Source organism: Orcinus orca, chromosome 13 (genome assembly GCF_937001465.1).
Source record: "Orcinus orca chromosome 13, mOrcOrc1.1, whole genome shotgun sequence".
Classification (NCBI taxonomy): domain Eukaryota; kingdom Metazoa; phylum Chordata; class Mammalia; order Artiodactyla; family Delphinidae; genus Orcinus; species Orcinus orca.
This window is the reverse complement of record NC_064571.1, coordinates 33,479,382-33,493,174: the sequence shown is the minus strand read 5'-3', so window position 1 is coordinate 33,493,174 and position 13,793 is coordinate 33,479,382. Positions and strand designations below refer to the sequence as shown.

At 42.8% G+C, this 13,793-nt stretch overlaps 1 protein-coding gene across 1 annotated transcript in view; it reads left to right on the top strand.

The window, feature by feature from the left end:
- Positions 1-6,762: 6,762 nt before the first annotated feature.
- Positions 6,763-13,793, top strand: part of ANTXR1 (ANTXR cell adhesion molecule 1) — a 244,980-nt gene continuing 237,949 nt past the window's right edge. The window contains 1 exon segment of the mRNA XM_004277021.3: positions 6,763-7,272. Coding sequence (XP_004277069.1) covers positions 7,121-7,272 — 152 coding nt within the window. The 5' untranslated portion in view covers positions 6,763-7,120.

Genomic DNA, 13,793 nt, shown 5'->3' with positions numbered 1-13,793 from the left:
AGAATCTTCCAATAACAAGAAAAGTCAAAATCTACTATGTGCTTCTTGAGGGCCACACATGGCATTATCTCATTGAAACCACACGACACCCCAAGGCGGTAAGTAATATTAACCCTATTTTGCAGATGGGAAGCTGTACTATGGGTAGGTCATTTAAGTAGTGCAGTCACCCTTTTAGTAATGGCAGAGCTGTGCTTTGCCCCAGATAGCCTGTTGTGCAATTACACTATTAATTAGTGTGTGGCCTGCCTAGTGCTCAGTTTAATGGCATTACCATTAATTCTACCTATTTCAATAGATCTCATTAAAGAAGAAAGAGCTATAGGGCATAGATGGAAAAGAAATTTGTCACTGTAAGGCTGTAATAAACTATGTGTGTCCCTGAAACCCCTACATCCATTTCTAATATTTTACAGATATATGTATCTTGAAAAAGTGCCATTGGTTATTCCAGAGTGGTTAACGTCTTTGCCCCCACCTTCACAGTTCCCCTTCCACACAGCTTCACCCACACACATGTGATGCACATGAACTTTGAGAACAATTGCTCTTTGGGGCTTGGGACTTGGATAGTGGTCATTAGCAAAAAGTGTCGAAGGAGTTATAGGCTTGACAGGTCTAAGTAGATTTCTTGTGACATCTTCAGTTGTAAACTTGTCTGGGGTCTCTGAGTAAGACCTTGATCTTAAATATCCTTAAATATGCCAAGGCTGAGCAGAACTGGGTAGAAAAAGGCTGTATTGGTCTTGTATTTACCTTTGTGATGACCTTGAGTTGTCTGATAAATCTTATATTAGGCATTTGTAAACTCTGGTCTTGTTAGTAACCTAGACTCCTGCACTGGTCCATTTCGTTCCTCTCTTGGGTTCTGGGTTGGATTGGCCTGGTCTCTGCTCTGGATGAAATAAATGTTTTGTTTGCAAGACTTCAAGTCTTTTGAGGATCTGGGATGGATTTTTTTTTTTTACAGTATTCTGGTATGAAGTATGGATTATTCTCTTGGTTGAGTCCTTGTAGGAATGTGTCCTCATAAGGCTTGCTGTATTTTGCTTTGAGATTTGGCTAGACTCTGGCTGGATTAGGCTAAAGGGGATTGGTGATCAAACTTCAGGCTGGACTTGGTCTGGTTTAGGATAAACTGGGATGGTCTGTGGGCTTAGCTGAGGTGGGTTGGGAACTATATTACTCAGGATCTATCTCTGAAATTGGCTCATTTTTTTTCATGGCTCTGGATTAATCAGAGCTGGGTTAGGACTGTGTTGAATAAGTTCTATCTCTGCATTTGGGTGGCTGTAAACAGGGCTTTGAGATGAGTTTGGGACTGCCATAAATTGAGTCAAGGGATATATTGAAGTGAACTGATTTTCAAGCTAGACTGTGATGGGCTTTGGTAAGGTTATCAGTGGGATGCTGGGTTTAACAAGGCTTTGACTGTTTCTGAGCTGAGGTTGTTGATGACTTGTCTTATGGAATGCCATCAAAGTATTTTGCTATAGACTATGGTTCTGCCACTGGACTTGAAGTTATTACTGGTGCCTTTTCTTTTCTTACAACCAAAAGCCATCATTCAGCTGATTTAGAGTCTTTAGAAATGTTGTTATCCTGAACAGTAAATTGCTTCTGGGAAGGCTCTCTTGACTTTTTGCAGATGGTGATCCCATGGAGGACAGGCATGAAGGAAATCTCATAACAGTTAAAAGAGACTAATTTTTACTGAAGGATGTTTTGCCTTAGAAGGCTATGGGGTGTCAACAAGACCCAAGGACCAGTGGGACCTCCCAGACCTCAGCAAACATTGAACCTATTTGATTGACACAAAATTTGGTCGAGAGTGTCAGATCTGTCCATATTGTGGACAAATTTTGCTAAAGAAAAAATTTGCCAAATTTTCTTGAGTAGTCTCTGTTATCTGGAACATCTTCCAAAATCTTTGCCAGGAAACTGGACAAATGGTCCTTTGGTGCCCAGTGGGATTCTTAGAAGATTAGATGGCAATGTGGTCAGGATAGCAAACTTTGTTTTCGAGAGCTTGACAAAAGGGGCTCAGTCAAATGTGTTGGAGAGTGGGGGACAAATAAGGGAGAGTGAGTCACTGGAGGCTGGTAGACAGGAAGGTCATATTTAACAATTTCTGTCTCAAAGAACGAAGACTGGCAAATTCAGTAGAAAAGTGATTAGAGTGCGGGGCTAAAGCCTTAAGATGGTCAGTGTAGTAAGGCAAACTCTCCAATTTTTTGGAAGGCAGCGAACTTAAAATTCTTAGTATTCTTAAATATCTTAGGATCCTTCTTTGTGTCATAAAACATGCGAACATTCACAAGTTAACCCCCTATCCCTCTCTCTTCTTGAAATAAAGGTTTCCCCTTCCTAGCAACCCAGTGCAGTCTAATGTCCCCATGCACTGCTCCACCGGCATGCTCCTTGTTGACAAGATGACACGTGTCAAGTCAGTGGGGTTTTCTCAGGGCTTATGGTCTCAACTTCCACAGAATGCAGCACTGTTGATGCTTCTTCATTCAAGAAGCTCTTCTCTGCTTGACTTCCAGATTATCACTCAGGCACATCCACGTGCATGGTTAATTTGCCCTTGTGTTTCTTCAACCCCAGAAATGTCTATCCACAGCCCAGGCATCATTTATAGTGTTCTTCCACTGACTTGAGTTTGAGAGGCAGAGGAATTCCTTCCAAACCCCGTATGGCTTTCTCTAGGGAACTTGGGAAGGCCAGTCAATCTCCTCCAGGAAACAGGAGTCCTTGGAAGAGATTAGAATCCTGGACAACCTCAGTCCAATCAGAGCACTGAGCATTCCCTCGAGATGATGATAACCTTTGCATAAAGGAATATTGATACTTGAACATCTCTGAGCTGTGAATTTAATCTGGGACATGCTAACAGGAACCCATTGGATACTCTTCCCAAGTTCTCCTCCAACCTCAAGTGACTGATCCACCTCTCCATTTCCCTACATGCACTAATTATAAGTCTGTTACATCCTCACAACCAAAGGAAAATATTGCCAATTTGAAGAACCTGAACATGTCTCCTCTTGTGGACCTGCTGAGCCACCATAGTGGTATCATACCAGGCACTTCATTTATCCTGTTATAGACTCTGGACACCTTTGTTCTACTTCAACATTCTCAATATCAAGTTCACTTCATGGGCATATTTGGAGGACATCTCTCCATAGTGAGTGAGGCTGGCACAAAACCCTCTAATTGGAAGGTGCACCTGGAATGGATTTCTCTGGGCTAGAGAGAGAGTGAGAGAGAAGGGTAGAGTCACTTTTAAGATCTAGAAATGGTCAACATGTATTAACAGACCTGTATCTAGAATATTGAAAGAAAGGCAGAGACAACTTGGTCATTCAAGCATCTGAATCCCTCTAACTACCTTTCTGTCTTCTAAAGCATCATCTTTGTCCCAGGGGAGAAGCTTCCACTCTCTCCCCTTTTCCATAACTTTGTTTCATACTGAATTTCCTTCCTCCCTGAGAATTCCCTCACCTATCTTTAATAATGGTGTCTGTAACTTTGAAGAGTTCTATCAGGACTCTTCTGATCCCCTGCCAGACTAACTTTCTAAACTATAAACGTCTAAATACATTACCCTGTCAACCAAACTCGAAAGGACCAAAGAGATCCCTAGAGCATGAGGATGAGAGAAGACATTCATAAACTTCCCCCAAATCCCTTTCCAGTTCAAGCCCTTTCCTATTCTTTGCCAATCCTGTCACCCACAAATGTTCTCTCCATTATGTTTTTCTTTCCTTTTTTTTAAAGATTTTTTTGATGTGGACCATTTTTAAAGTCTTTATTGATTTTGTTACAATATTGCCTCTGTTTTATGTTTTGTTTTTTTGGCCACAAGGCAAATGGGATCTTAGCTCCCTGACCAGGGATCAAACCAACATCCCCTGCACTGGAAGGCGAAGTCCCAACCACTGGACTGCCAGGGAAGTCCCTTCGTTATGTTTTTCTATCTTGTATTCCTTTCCTCTCCTAATCAGTTTCCCCTGGATTTTCTGCTTTCATCTACCCACTTAATTTCTACAGATTTTCCTCACCTTCATTTTCATAGAGCTGCAGTGAGACCAGGATGGGTTTTCAATCCTTTGGGGAGGGAAAGGGTATGAGAAAAGAAGACTTGGACAAGTTAGAGTATTTTAATCTCCCCCAAATTATTTTTTTCTGAGAGTAGTTATTAGTAGGTATTTTTTTAAAAAGAACAGTTTCCTGGTCAAGTAAGCCTGGGAAATATGGTTAGACATTTTTCTCACCTAAAGATAGCCTGAAAATTTTAACATGGTAATGGGCATTTATTAGTTGACTATTATTGCATAACAAGCTACCCTCAAAATTAGAGGCTTAAAACACAAATACACATTCATTCTCTCATAATTTCTGTGGAACAGGAATCTGGGATTGACTTGGCTGAGTGGTTCTGGCTTGGAGTTTCTCATATGGTTGCAGTCAAGATGTTAACCAGGACTGCTGTCATCTGAAGGCTTGACTGGGGCTGGAGGATCCACCTCCAAGAAGGGCCACTCACATGGCGGGCAGATTGATGCTGGCTTTCAGCAGGGGATCTCAGTTTCCTACTACACGGGCTCCTCCATAGGGCTGCTTGAGCAACCTCATGACATGGCATTGGGCTCCCCAGAGAAAGTGGTCCAAGAGAGCAAGGAGGAAACTACAATATCTTTCTTTTCTTTATTGAAATATAGTTGATTTATAATGTTGTAATTGTTTTAGGTTTACAGCAAAGTCATTCATATCTATCTATCTATCTATCATCTATCTATTCTTTCTCAGATTCTTTCCCATTATAGCTTATTACAAGATATTGAATATAGTTCCCTGTGCTATAATAGGACCTTGTTGTTTACCTATTTTGTATATAGTAGTGTGTATATGTTAATCACAAACTCCTAATTTATCCCCCCCCGAAACACACTTTCTCCTTTGGTACCCATAATTTTGTTTTCTATGTCTGTGAGTCTGTTTCTGTTTTGTAAATAAGTTCATTTGTATTTTTTTAGATTCCACATATATATTTTAGATTCCACATATGATATTTGTCTTTCTCTGACTTACCTCATTTAGTATGATAATCTCTAAGTCTATCCATGTTGCTGCAAATGACATTATTTCATTATTTTTTATGGCTCAGTGATAGTCCATTGTACACATCTTCTTTATCCATTCATCTGTCGATGGACTTTGAGGTTGCTTCCATGTCTTGGCTATTGTAAACAGTGCTGTTATGAACATTGGGGTCATACAGCTCAATATCAGAAAAACAAACAACCCAATCAAAAAACAGGCAGAAGACCTAAATAGACATTTCTCCAAAGAAGACATACAGCTGGCCAACAGGCACATGAAAAAAATGCTCAACATCACTAACTATTAAAGAAGTGCAAATCAAACCTACAATGAGGTATCACCTCACACTGGTCAGAATGGCCATGATTAAAAAGCTTACATATAATAAATGCTGGAGAGGGTGTGGAGAAAAGGAAACCCTCCTACACTGTTGATGGGAATGTAAATTGGTGTAGCCACTATGGAGAACAGTATGGAGGTTCCTTAAAAAACTAAAAATAAAGTTACCATATGATCCAGCAATCCCACTCCTGAGCATACATCTGGAGAAAATTCTGATTCAAAAAGATAAATGCCAGTATCTTTTATGACCTAGTCTCAGAAGTCGCACACCATCATTTCCGCAGTATCTTATTAATTACACACAGATCAGTCTCATTCAGTGTGGGAGGGGAGGTGTGAATACCAGGAGATGAGGAATATTAGGGATCATTTGGAAGGCAAGCTGGTGCAATGCATTATGAATCTCCAAAACTTAGAGACTCTCAAGCAGAGGGGAAGATGAGTGTCTGGAGAAAGAATCCTGAAAAATGGAGCAAGAGTGTGTATTGAAGATTCCCAGAATGGAAGACGTATGAAGCTAAAACTGAGTTCTGGCTGGGAACGGGGGCCCAGAGCCCACTCTAAGGAGGATCCCTCACTGCAGAAACGCTCGCACAGGGCTTCCCTGCCAGTCCCAAACCTCTTGGAAGGTTCACCCTCTTGTAAGCTGTTTACTTCCTCTGTCCGAAATCAAAGATTGGGTGAAAAAAAGTCAAAGTTCACAGGCTGAAAAGAACTTATCACAGAATCTCTAAACTCTGGAGATGAAGACAATCGCTAGAGCATACTCAGCTGTTCCAGGCAGGAACAGCCTTCTGTGTGGGACTGTTTTTGCTTTCAGCCACATGACCGCATCCCAACAGTCTCTTTTATGATCTGCGCTAAGTGTATAGTAAGGTCACTTGGATGATTCAGATCACAAAGGCCCGTTCTTCTCTGCTCATTTGCCCAGTGTCTTGTTTGCAAAGGTCCCAGCCTGGGGTCGGAGCCATAGTGCTCGGAGTAAGTTCTCATCAAACGTTTACAGTGACCTTATTAGCGGACGTAGGACAGGAAAGGAAAGGGCAAGGATAAAAAGGCTAGCGAGTGAGAAAGAAGTAGAAATGGGGAAGAGGTAATGCAGAATGAAAGGGAAGATGCGTGAGAAAACGGAAGGAATAAGAAAACGGGCACACCCACGCTCCCTTGAACGCGGAAGAGTGCTTTGCCGTCCTTGGCCACAAGGTGGCACCCTTTGAACTTTCTTCCCGCATCAAAATAAGAAAGGGGGGTGGGTAGAGAGGAGGGAGAAAAGGCAAAGCACTCCCCCAATCAAGAACAATTTGAAAACCCACCCCATAATATTTAAAATCTGGGACAAAGAACCATCAGCACGGAACTGCTTCAATTGCAAAACCTCAGCGCTGCCTCCGGAGCGGCCTGCCGGCCCGAGTCAAAAACAACCCCTTTGAAAAAGCGGACTACAGCGTTGGGATTCTTGAAACCTGAAACCTAGAAACAGAATCTTAGCGGAAACCAGAAGGAAAACCTTGAACTCCTCCAGACAATTGCTTCCGGGGAGTTTCGGGAGAGCGAGGGGGAATAAAAGGCCCGAGAGGAGAGCCCCTCGGATGGCGCGCCCTTGAGGGTCCTGGCGAGTTCGAGGAGCGTGGGAAGGAGAGGACCCTACCCTCTCCCTGGGCTGCAGGTCATGGCCACCGTGGAGCAGAAAGCCCTGGGCATTGGCTTCAAGTGTCTCTCTTTGGCCACTTTTGTGCTCATCTGCGCCGGGCAAGGGGGACGCAGGGAGGAAGGGGGTCCAGCCTGCTACGGGGGATTTGACCTGTACTTCATTTTGGACAAGTAAGTGCCCTGAGTTTTCCACCCTAGTTTAAGCTGGTGATGCTTTCTCCCCGGGCTAGGCTCCTTGGCAGTGTGGCTTTGGGACAGGCACGCATCTCCAGGGACCAAGAGGGGCCGCGGGAGGCGGCGGTGCCCCCAGCGCTGCGCCTTTGTGGACGGGGCGCGCCTCCCCCTCCCTCGCCGCTGCCCGAGCCGGCGGGGCAGGCGTCGCTGCTTGTTCTCGGGACAAATTCTTTCCTGCCTTGCTTTCTCTTGACCGAGGCGCGTGAGCCTGAGGATGGGAGTGTAAGGATACTGTTGACCTACTACGTTTCCGTGAACCCTTTCCATTTGCTTTAGAAACCTTGGTGAGAAAAGCTTGCTTACGAGAGGCAGAACTTTCAGGCACGTGTAAAGTAAGAGGCGTGGGCTTTTAAAAGTCAATCGTCTCTTGTTTAAAAACTGTCCTACATATTGCTTTATCTTTGTTCCTAATGATAGAATGTAGGCTGACTGGGAAGTTAGTGAAAATACAAGGCGGATTTCTCCACCCCGGCACCATTGAGTTTGAGGCTGGGGAGTTCTTTGTCGTGGGGACGTCCTGTGCCTTGCAGGGTGTTGAGCATCCCTGGCCTCTGCCCACTAGATGCCGGTACTACCCCCCTCCAGAATCTCCCCTGCACCCCTGCCCCCCATCCCGCGCTGCCTCCACCGTCTCTCCACGGTGACAAGCAAAAATGTCTCTAGAAGTTGCCAAAAGTCCCCTGCGGGTATATTCCTCCTCCCTCTCGGCTTGAGAAACCCTGATGTAGGCGAATTCAAGTTCTTGGCGATTTGACTCGTGGGCTACCAGGGTGGTGGAGGAGCCCTGGTTTCCTTGCGAAAATGGATGAGGCTTCAGGACTGCTCAAGGGAGAGCTGAACTCTGACCAATCGCCCTTAGATTTGCCAAGCCACAGTCATTCAAGGAAGTTTCATGCTATCTACTAAAAAGCAGCTTTAACAATAAAAAGCCCCTCAGAGGAGATCCGTGCTAACACTGGTGTGCTCCCCACTGCCAGGACGGGCGCTTGCTGTTACAGTGGTGGGGAGATTAATTTCACAGACTGGAAAGTATTTGCGAGTTGGAAAAAGAGTCCTGCAAAATAAGCTGGCCAGCTAGACACCAAATGTGCTTTGCAGTTGCCCCTGGAGTTTGAATTTTTCCGTAAAGGCTGTTTTGAACTCCAGATTCTTTGGATGAAAAGGGAGATCTCTTTCTTGGAGATTTATGAGAAGGTGGATACTGAAAATATACTTCCATGCTAAGAAATGGAATGTCTTTTGTTACTTCTAGAGCCTGGGAGCACCAGCTCACAGATTCAGAGACTGTGTCTGAAAACAGTCAGTGATGCCTATCATTGTTCTTTTAAAAAAAAAGAAAAAGAAAAAGGAAAAAAAAGAAAAAGAAAAGAAAGCCAGTTCAGAAGAACATAGAGGCAGATTTGAAAAAAAGGACAGAATCACCATGTCTCTAAATGGAATAACTCCACACTGTAGAGATATCAACTCTTTCCAAATTAATTTATAAAATGAATTAAACTTTAAAATCAGAGTTCTGAAAAAACTTATTTTGGTGGTGAGAGGAATTTAGCAAAATGATTCTAGGTTTATCTTAGAGGGAAAAAAAAACAGGTAATAAGAGCTAAAACATTTTGGGAAAAGAATAATGAAGAAATACTTATACCTCCAAATATTAAAATGTATTGTGAGGCAAATTAATTAAAGGACAGGATGGTAAAGGCCAAAGAATAGGTATACATAATAGAAAATCTAGAAATAGATCCAAGGACATGTACTTCCATTTAGTGGAAGTTCAAATCAGTGGAGAACGAATTCATTATTTTTAAAAATGGTTTTTGAACAAATGGTTGGTAACATGGGAAAAGAAAAAGGTTAGATTTATACTTTACCCCACACACAAAAATAAATTCCAAGAGGTTTGAAAATTTAAATGTTAAACATTTCATTTTGAAAAGGAAGTGTTGAAAGAATTAGAAGAAAATGTAGATGAGTATTACTGTAATCTTAGATTTAGAGCTTTAAAAACAGTAGAAACAATAAAGAAAACTACAAAAAGATTTAAGTATATTAAAATCTTACATGTCTGTAAACGAAAAATGCCATAAATAAAAGATAACAAGTTACAAAAACTTTTGCAACATAAATTCACCTCTGTAGAGTAACCTTAATATATAATAAGCAGTTTTAAAAAGATCATCCCAATAGAAAACAGGCTTACTATATAAATAATTCACACAAAAAAATGAAAGTCAATAAACAAAAAAGTTCAACTTCCCTAGTAATCAAGTAAACGGAAAAATCAAACAAGATGTAATTTTTATTAAGTTGGCAGAGATTTTTAAAGAATTATAATATTCAGTATTGTCCAGCTTGTGGGAGGGAGGGCCATTGTCATATCTTACTGACGAAAATATAACTTTGTTTGGTCTTTCTAGACTTGTGCTGTCCAGTAGAACTTTCTGTGTTGATGGAATGTTCTCCATCTGTGCTTTCCAGTATGGTAGCCACTAGTCCTATGTGGCTATTGACGCCTGAATTGTTCCTAGTGGGACAGAAGAAAGGAACTTTCTATTTTATTTAAGTTTAATTAATTTAAATTTAAATAGCCACATGTGGCTACTGTATTGGATAGCACAGACAAGAAGATAATTTGGCAACCTGTATCAGAGGAAAAATCCAAGATAGTCAGAAAGAGGTGCCTATGCGTATGTGCGTGGCAGTGCTGTTTGTGATGATGAAGCTGAAAACTACCTAAATGTCTAACAACAGAGGATTTAATAAGACATGATACACACATGATATTGAGTACGCATGTTATGCATGCTTGTAAGATATTTTTATTATTTATTTATTATTTTTTTTTTTTTTGGCGGTACGCGGGCCTCCCACTGTTGTGGCCTCTCCCGTTGCGGAGCACAGGCTCCGGACGCGCAGGCTCAGCGGCCATGGCTCACGGGCCCAGCCGCTCCGCGGCATGTGGGATCTTCCCGGACCGGGGCAGGAACCCGCGTCCCCTGCATCGGCAGGCGGACTCTCAACCACTGCGCCACCAGGGAAGCCCTGTAAGATATTTTTAGGAGAAATACTTAATGCTCATAATATACTCTTAGGTGAAAATACAGTTACCAGACATTATACATTGTGATTCTGCCTTTCTAAAAATATAAACACGCACATGTATATGTCTCTATTTACCCAATATGTAATAGTATTTGTCTGTAGAAAGCAGGATTTTTAAATTCTTTTTTTACACTTTTCTGAATCTTCACATTTTTCTGCAAAGAACATATATTACTTTTATATTCAACCAAAATAAGTTATCCTGAGTTTTTTAAAATTTATTTATTTATTCATTTATTTAATTTTTGGCTGCATTGGGTCTTTGCTGCTGCACGTGGGTTTTCTCTAGTCGCTGAGAGCAGGGGCTACTCTTGGTTGCGGTGGGCAGGCTTCTCATTGCGGTGGCTTCTCTTGTTGCGGAGCGTTGGCTTCTAGGTGCACGGGCTTCAGTAGTTGTGGCACATGGGCTTCAGTAGTTGTGGCTCTCAGGGCTCTAGAGCGCAGGCTCAGTAGTTGTGGCACACGGGCTTAGTTGCTCCGCGGCATGTGGGATCTTCCTGGACCAGGGCTCGAACCCATGTCCCCTGCATTGGCAGGTGGGTTCTTAACCACTGCACCACCAGGGAAGTCCTGTCCTGAGTTTTTAAAAACTCACTTCAAGTGTGAGGAGGCTGTCTAACCAGCCTGCTGAGCTCCAAGCCCCTCATGATGATAGAGGATGCTGCCTCTTTCATGTTTAATCCTGGAGTACATTTCTAAACGCACCATAGGATCCTTGGCAATATGTTGGGGACCCAAAAATGTTCCAGGAAAAAAATGGTGGGGAGACCTTTACAAGTACCTACCTTTACATGGAGGTGGACTCCTCTGACTTCCTTTGGTTGTCCTATTGCTTGAAGAGAGGGACATTTTTGTGCTGAATGAGAAACTTGCTAGAGCTTGGTGTGATGAGCATGTGTACCTCCAGCTTGCCATCTCGAGTCAGGCTAATTTATGGGATTGTGGAGCCCAGAGCTGGGGGATGGACCAAAAGCCAGTGATAGCAAACAGTCCCCTGGCTGGTCCCTAAAGACATGGTCTTCCGTCCTAGGAAGAATCTCCCCAAACAGTGCTGTCCAGCACCCAACTGTCGCAGCGCGCAAAGGTGCGTTTTTTCCTTGGGCTTCTAAGATCCTCTGGCCGTCAACACACTGTCTACAGGCTGAAACCAACGGCTCACAAGGCACTGAATTCACCATTCTTCTCCCAACCCCTCAACTCCCTTTTTTCCCAGCGAATGGTTCTCTTCTTTTCTGTGACATTAAATCTCAGCTTATTTCAGCTTTAAGCAGGATGTGTCTCTGGCCTGGAAGAAACCCAGATTATACATTTAATGGAACGTCATGTTTTCTCAACCAGAAGCAAAGACTTCATAATGATAACCTAGACTACCACAGCAACACAATAGGGCATTATTAGTGGCTTTGGCGACGGGGCTGGCGGACTGGGCTTCACAAGGCTTTATATGATGGAATTTCATGTTCATTCGAGCATGCTTTTCTGGTTACAGTCAGGAAAAGTAGACTGCTGGGAATTCAATCAGGGATTTGAAAAGTCAGATTTAGAAGGGCTCTGTCCAGAGGAAAACAGTCAAGGAGCAGCTGGCCTTCTTAAGTCTTCCAGGGGGTCCTCTAAGATTAATGCACCCAGTTGACCAACCGCCAGACATGAATGTACCTTTCCCCTCTTGCAAGGCTCTTCTGTTATTACACTAGATATTTATGTATCACACATTGGTCTATTTTATGGAGAGCTATTAGTCACCTAAATGGAAAAAGTGGATTCTCCATCGTGAGTCTGGGGACGTGCTGGCTGTATTCATGTGTGCCCTACGGACTTCAAAAATGGAATGGTGGGATGGGGCAGGAGTGGAGGAGATGGTGTGCTGGAGGATGGCAGTAAGCCCTGAATAGTTGATTTCTAGGACTTCCCAAAGCCACAGCCTGTCACCCAATAAATCCTTCCATCTGCAGAGGCCCTCTATAGGCTCACCGTGTGTTGCTTCCCCATTAGACCCCCCAGCTCCTTCCTCCATGACTTCCTTTTTGTTCAACACCAATTTTCTCTTTCTCTTTTCCCCATACAAGGGGACCCTGTCTTGCCATTCACCCAGATCCACAATTGGATGGTCACATGTGGTGATGATCTGTAGGGCCATTCCTATGTGTTATACTCCAGGGACATGGTCATTAAACAGATTTTTATAACGTTAGACTGGGAACCTCACCACCTTCTGGGTTCCCAAATATTAACTTTCAAAAGAAATCTTTAGAGTCGAAACTAAAGTCTCCCAGCACTTACGCCATCTCACAAATGTCCCAAAGACAACCTTGCTTGGTCGCTAGGGCAAGTGCTACTGTCTCTAGTTTACAGATGAGAAAACTGTTCAATCTTTGTCAACCCACTGGATTAAGTGACTGCGGAAGGACCTAGGATTAGATAATGACAGAGCTGGGACGATGTCTGCTGCTGACTCTCAGCCCAGCTCTTTCCACTCATCACTGCCCTGGGCAGTTGGGTCATAATGAGAAGCACATGGCAATACGCCTGGGTAGATTCCAGGAATTAAAAACCCCTGCATCAGAGTTTCAGGAAATGATGGTATATAAGGCAGTCAAGGTTACTTAATTGAGGAGCTACTGCTCTGCTGTTAAATCTGCTGTAGTTGATTGAAAGTATCAGGGACTCCGACCCTATGCAGCCCACAGAGATGCTCCAGAGGTCTGGGGCTTAACTGATGGATAGGACTCTGAGGACATCTGATTATAATGCACTGAAAGATCCAATGAATTAATAATTTGTTCAAATTGAGTCTGATGGAAAAGGGAAATTCATCTCTGTAGATGTGTTAAAACACAAAGACGTAGCTTTTTTCAGAAATGCTTTGGAAGAAGTCTTCCAGTAATAAAAATGCAAACTTGACTCTCAGTAAGGAAAACAGAGTCCATTAGAAGGTACCTTGAAAATGCTACAATAATAATTCTAAGAGGCATCAGGGAAAAAAAGTTTTTCAGGGGCCAGGAATGTCTTTTTTTTTTTTTTTTTTGTATTGAGATGAACTCTATGGCTGGTTTTCAGTGTTCCTCCGACTAAGTTCCAGATTTGGAGAGGACTTATCAGGTCAGGTAATAGTTAGTAGAACTGCCTGCAAATTGGAAGGTTTGGCTTATGGTTCAAAATAAAAATAAATAAGACAAAACTCTTTTTTTTTGTTTTGTGTTTCTGTCTGAGTCAGCCAAGTAATTCTAGTTTCCTTAGCTGTGGAGACCTGGTAAGTGTTAAGCTGAGAATAGAATCCTGGAGTGCTGGAGGAAGGCACCTGTCCTAAAATAACCTGCCACTATCTTCAATGCTGAAGGACTCCCAGTGGTCCAGGAACA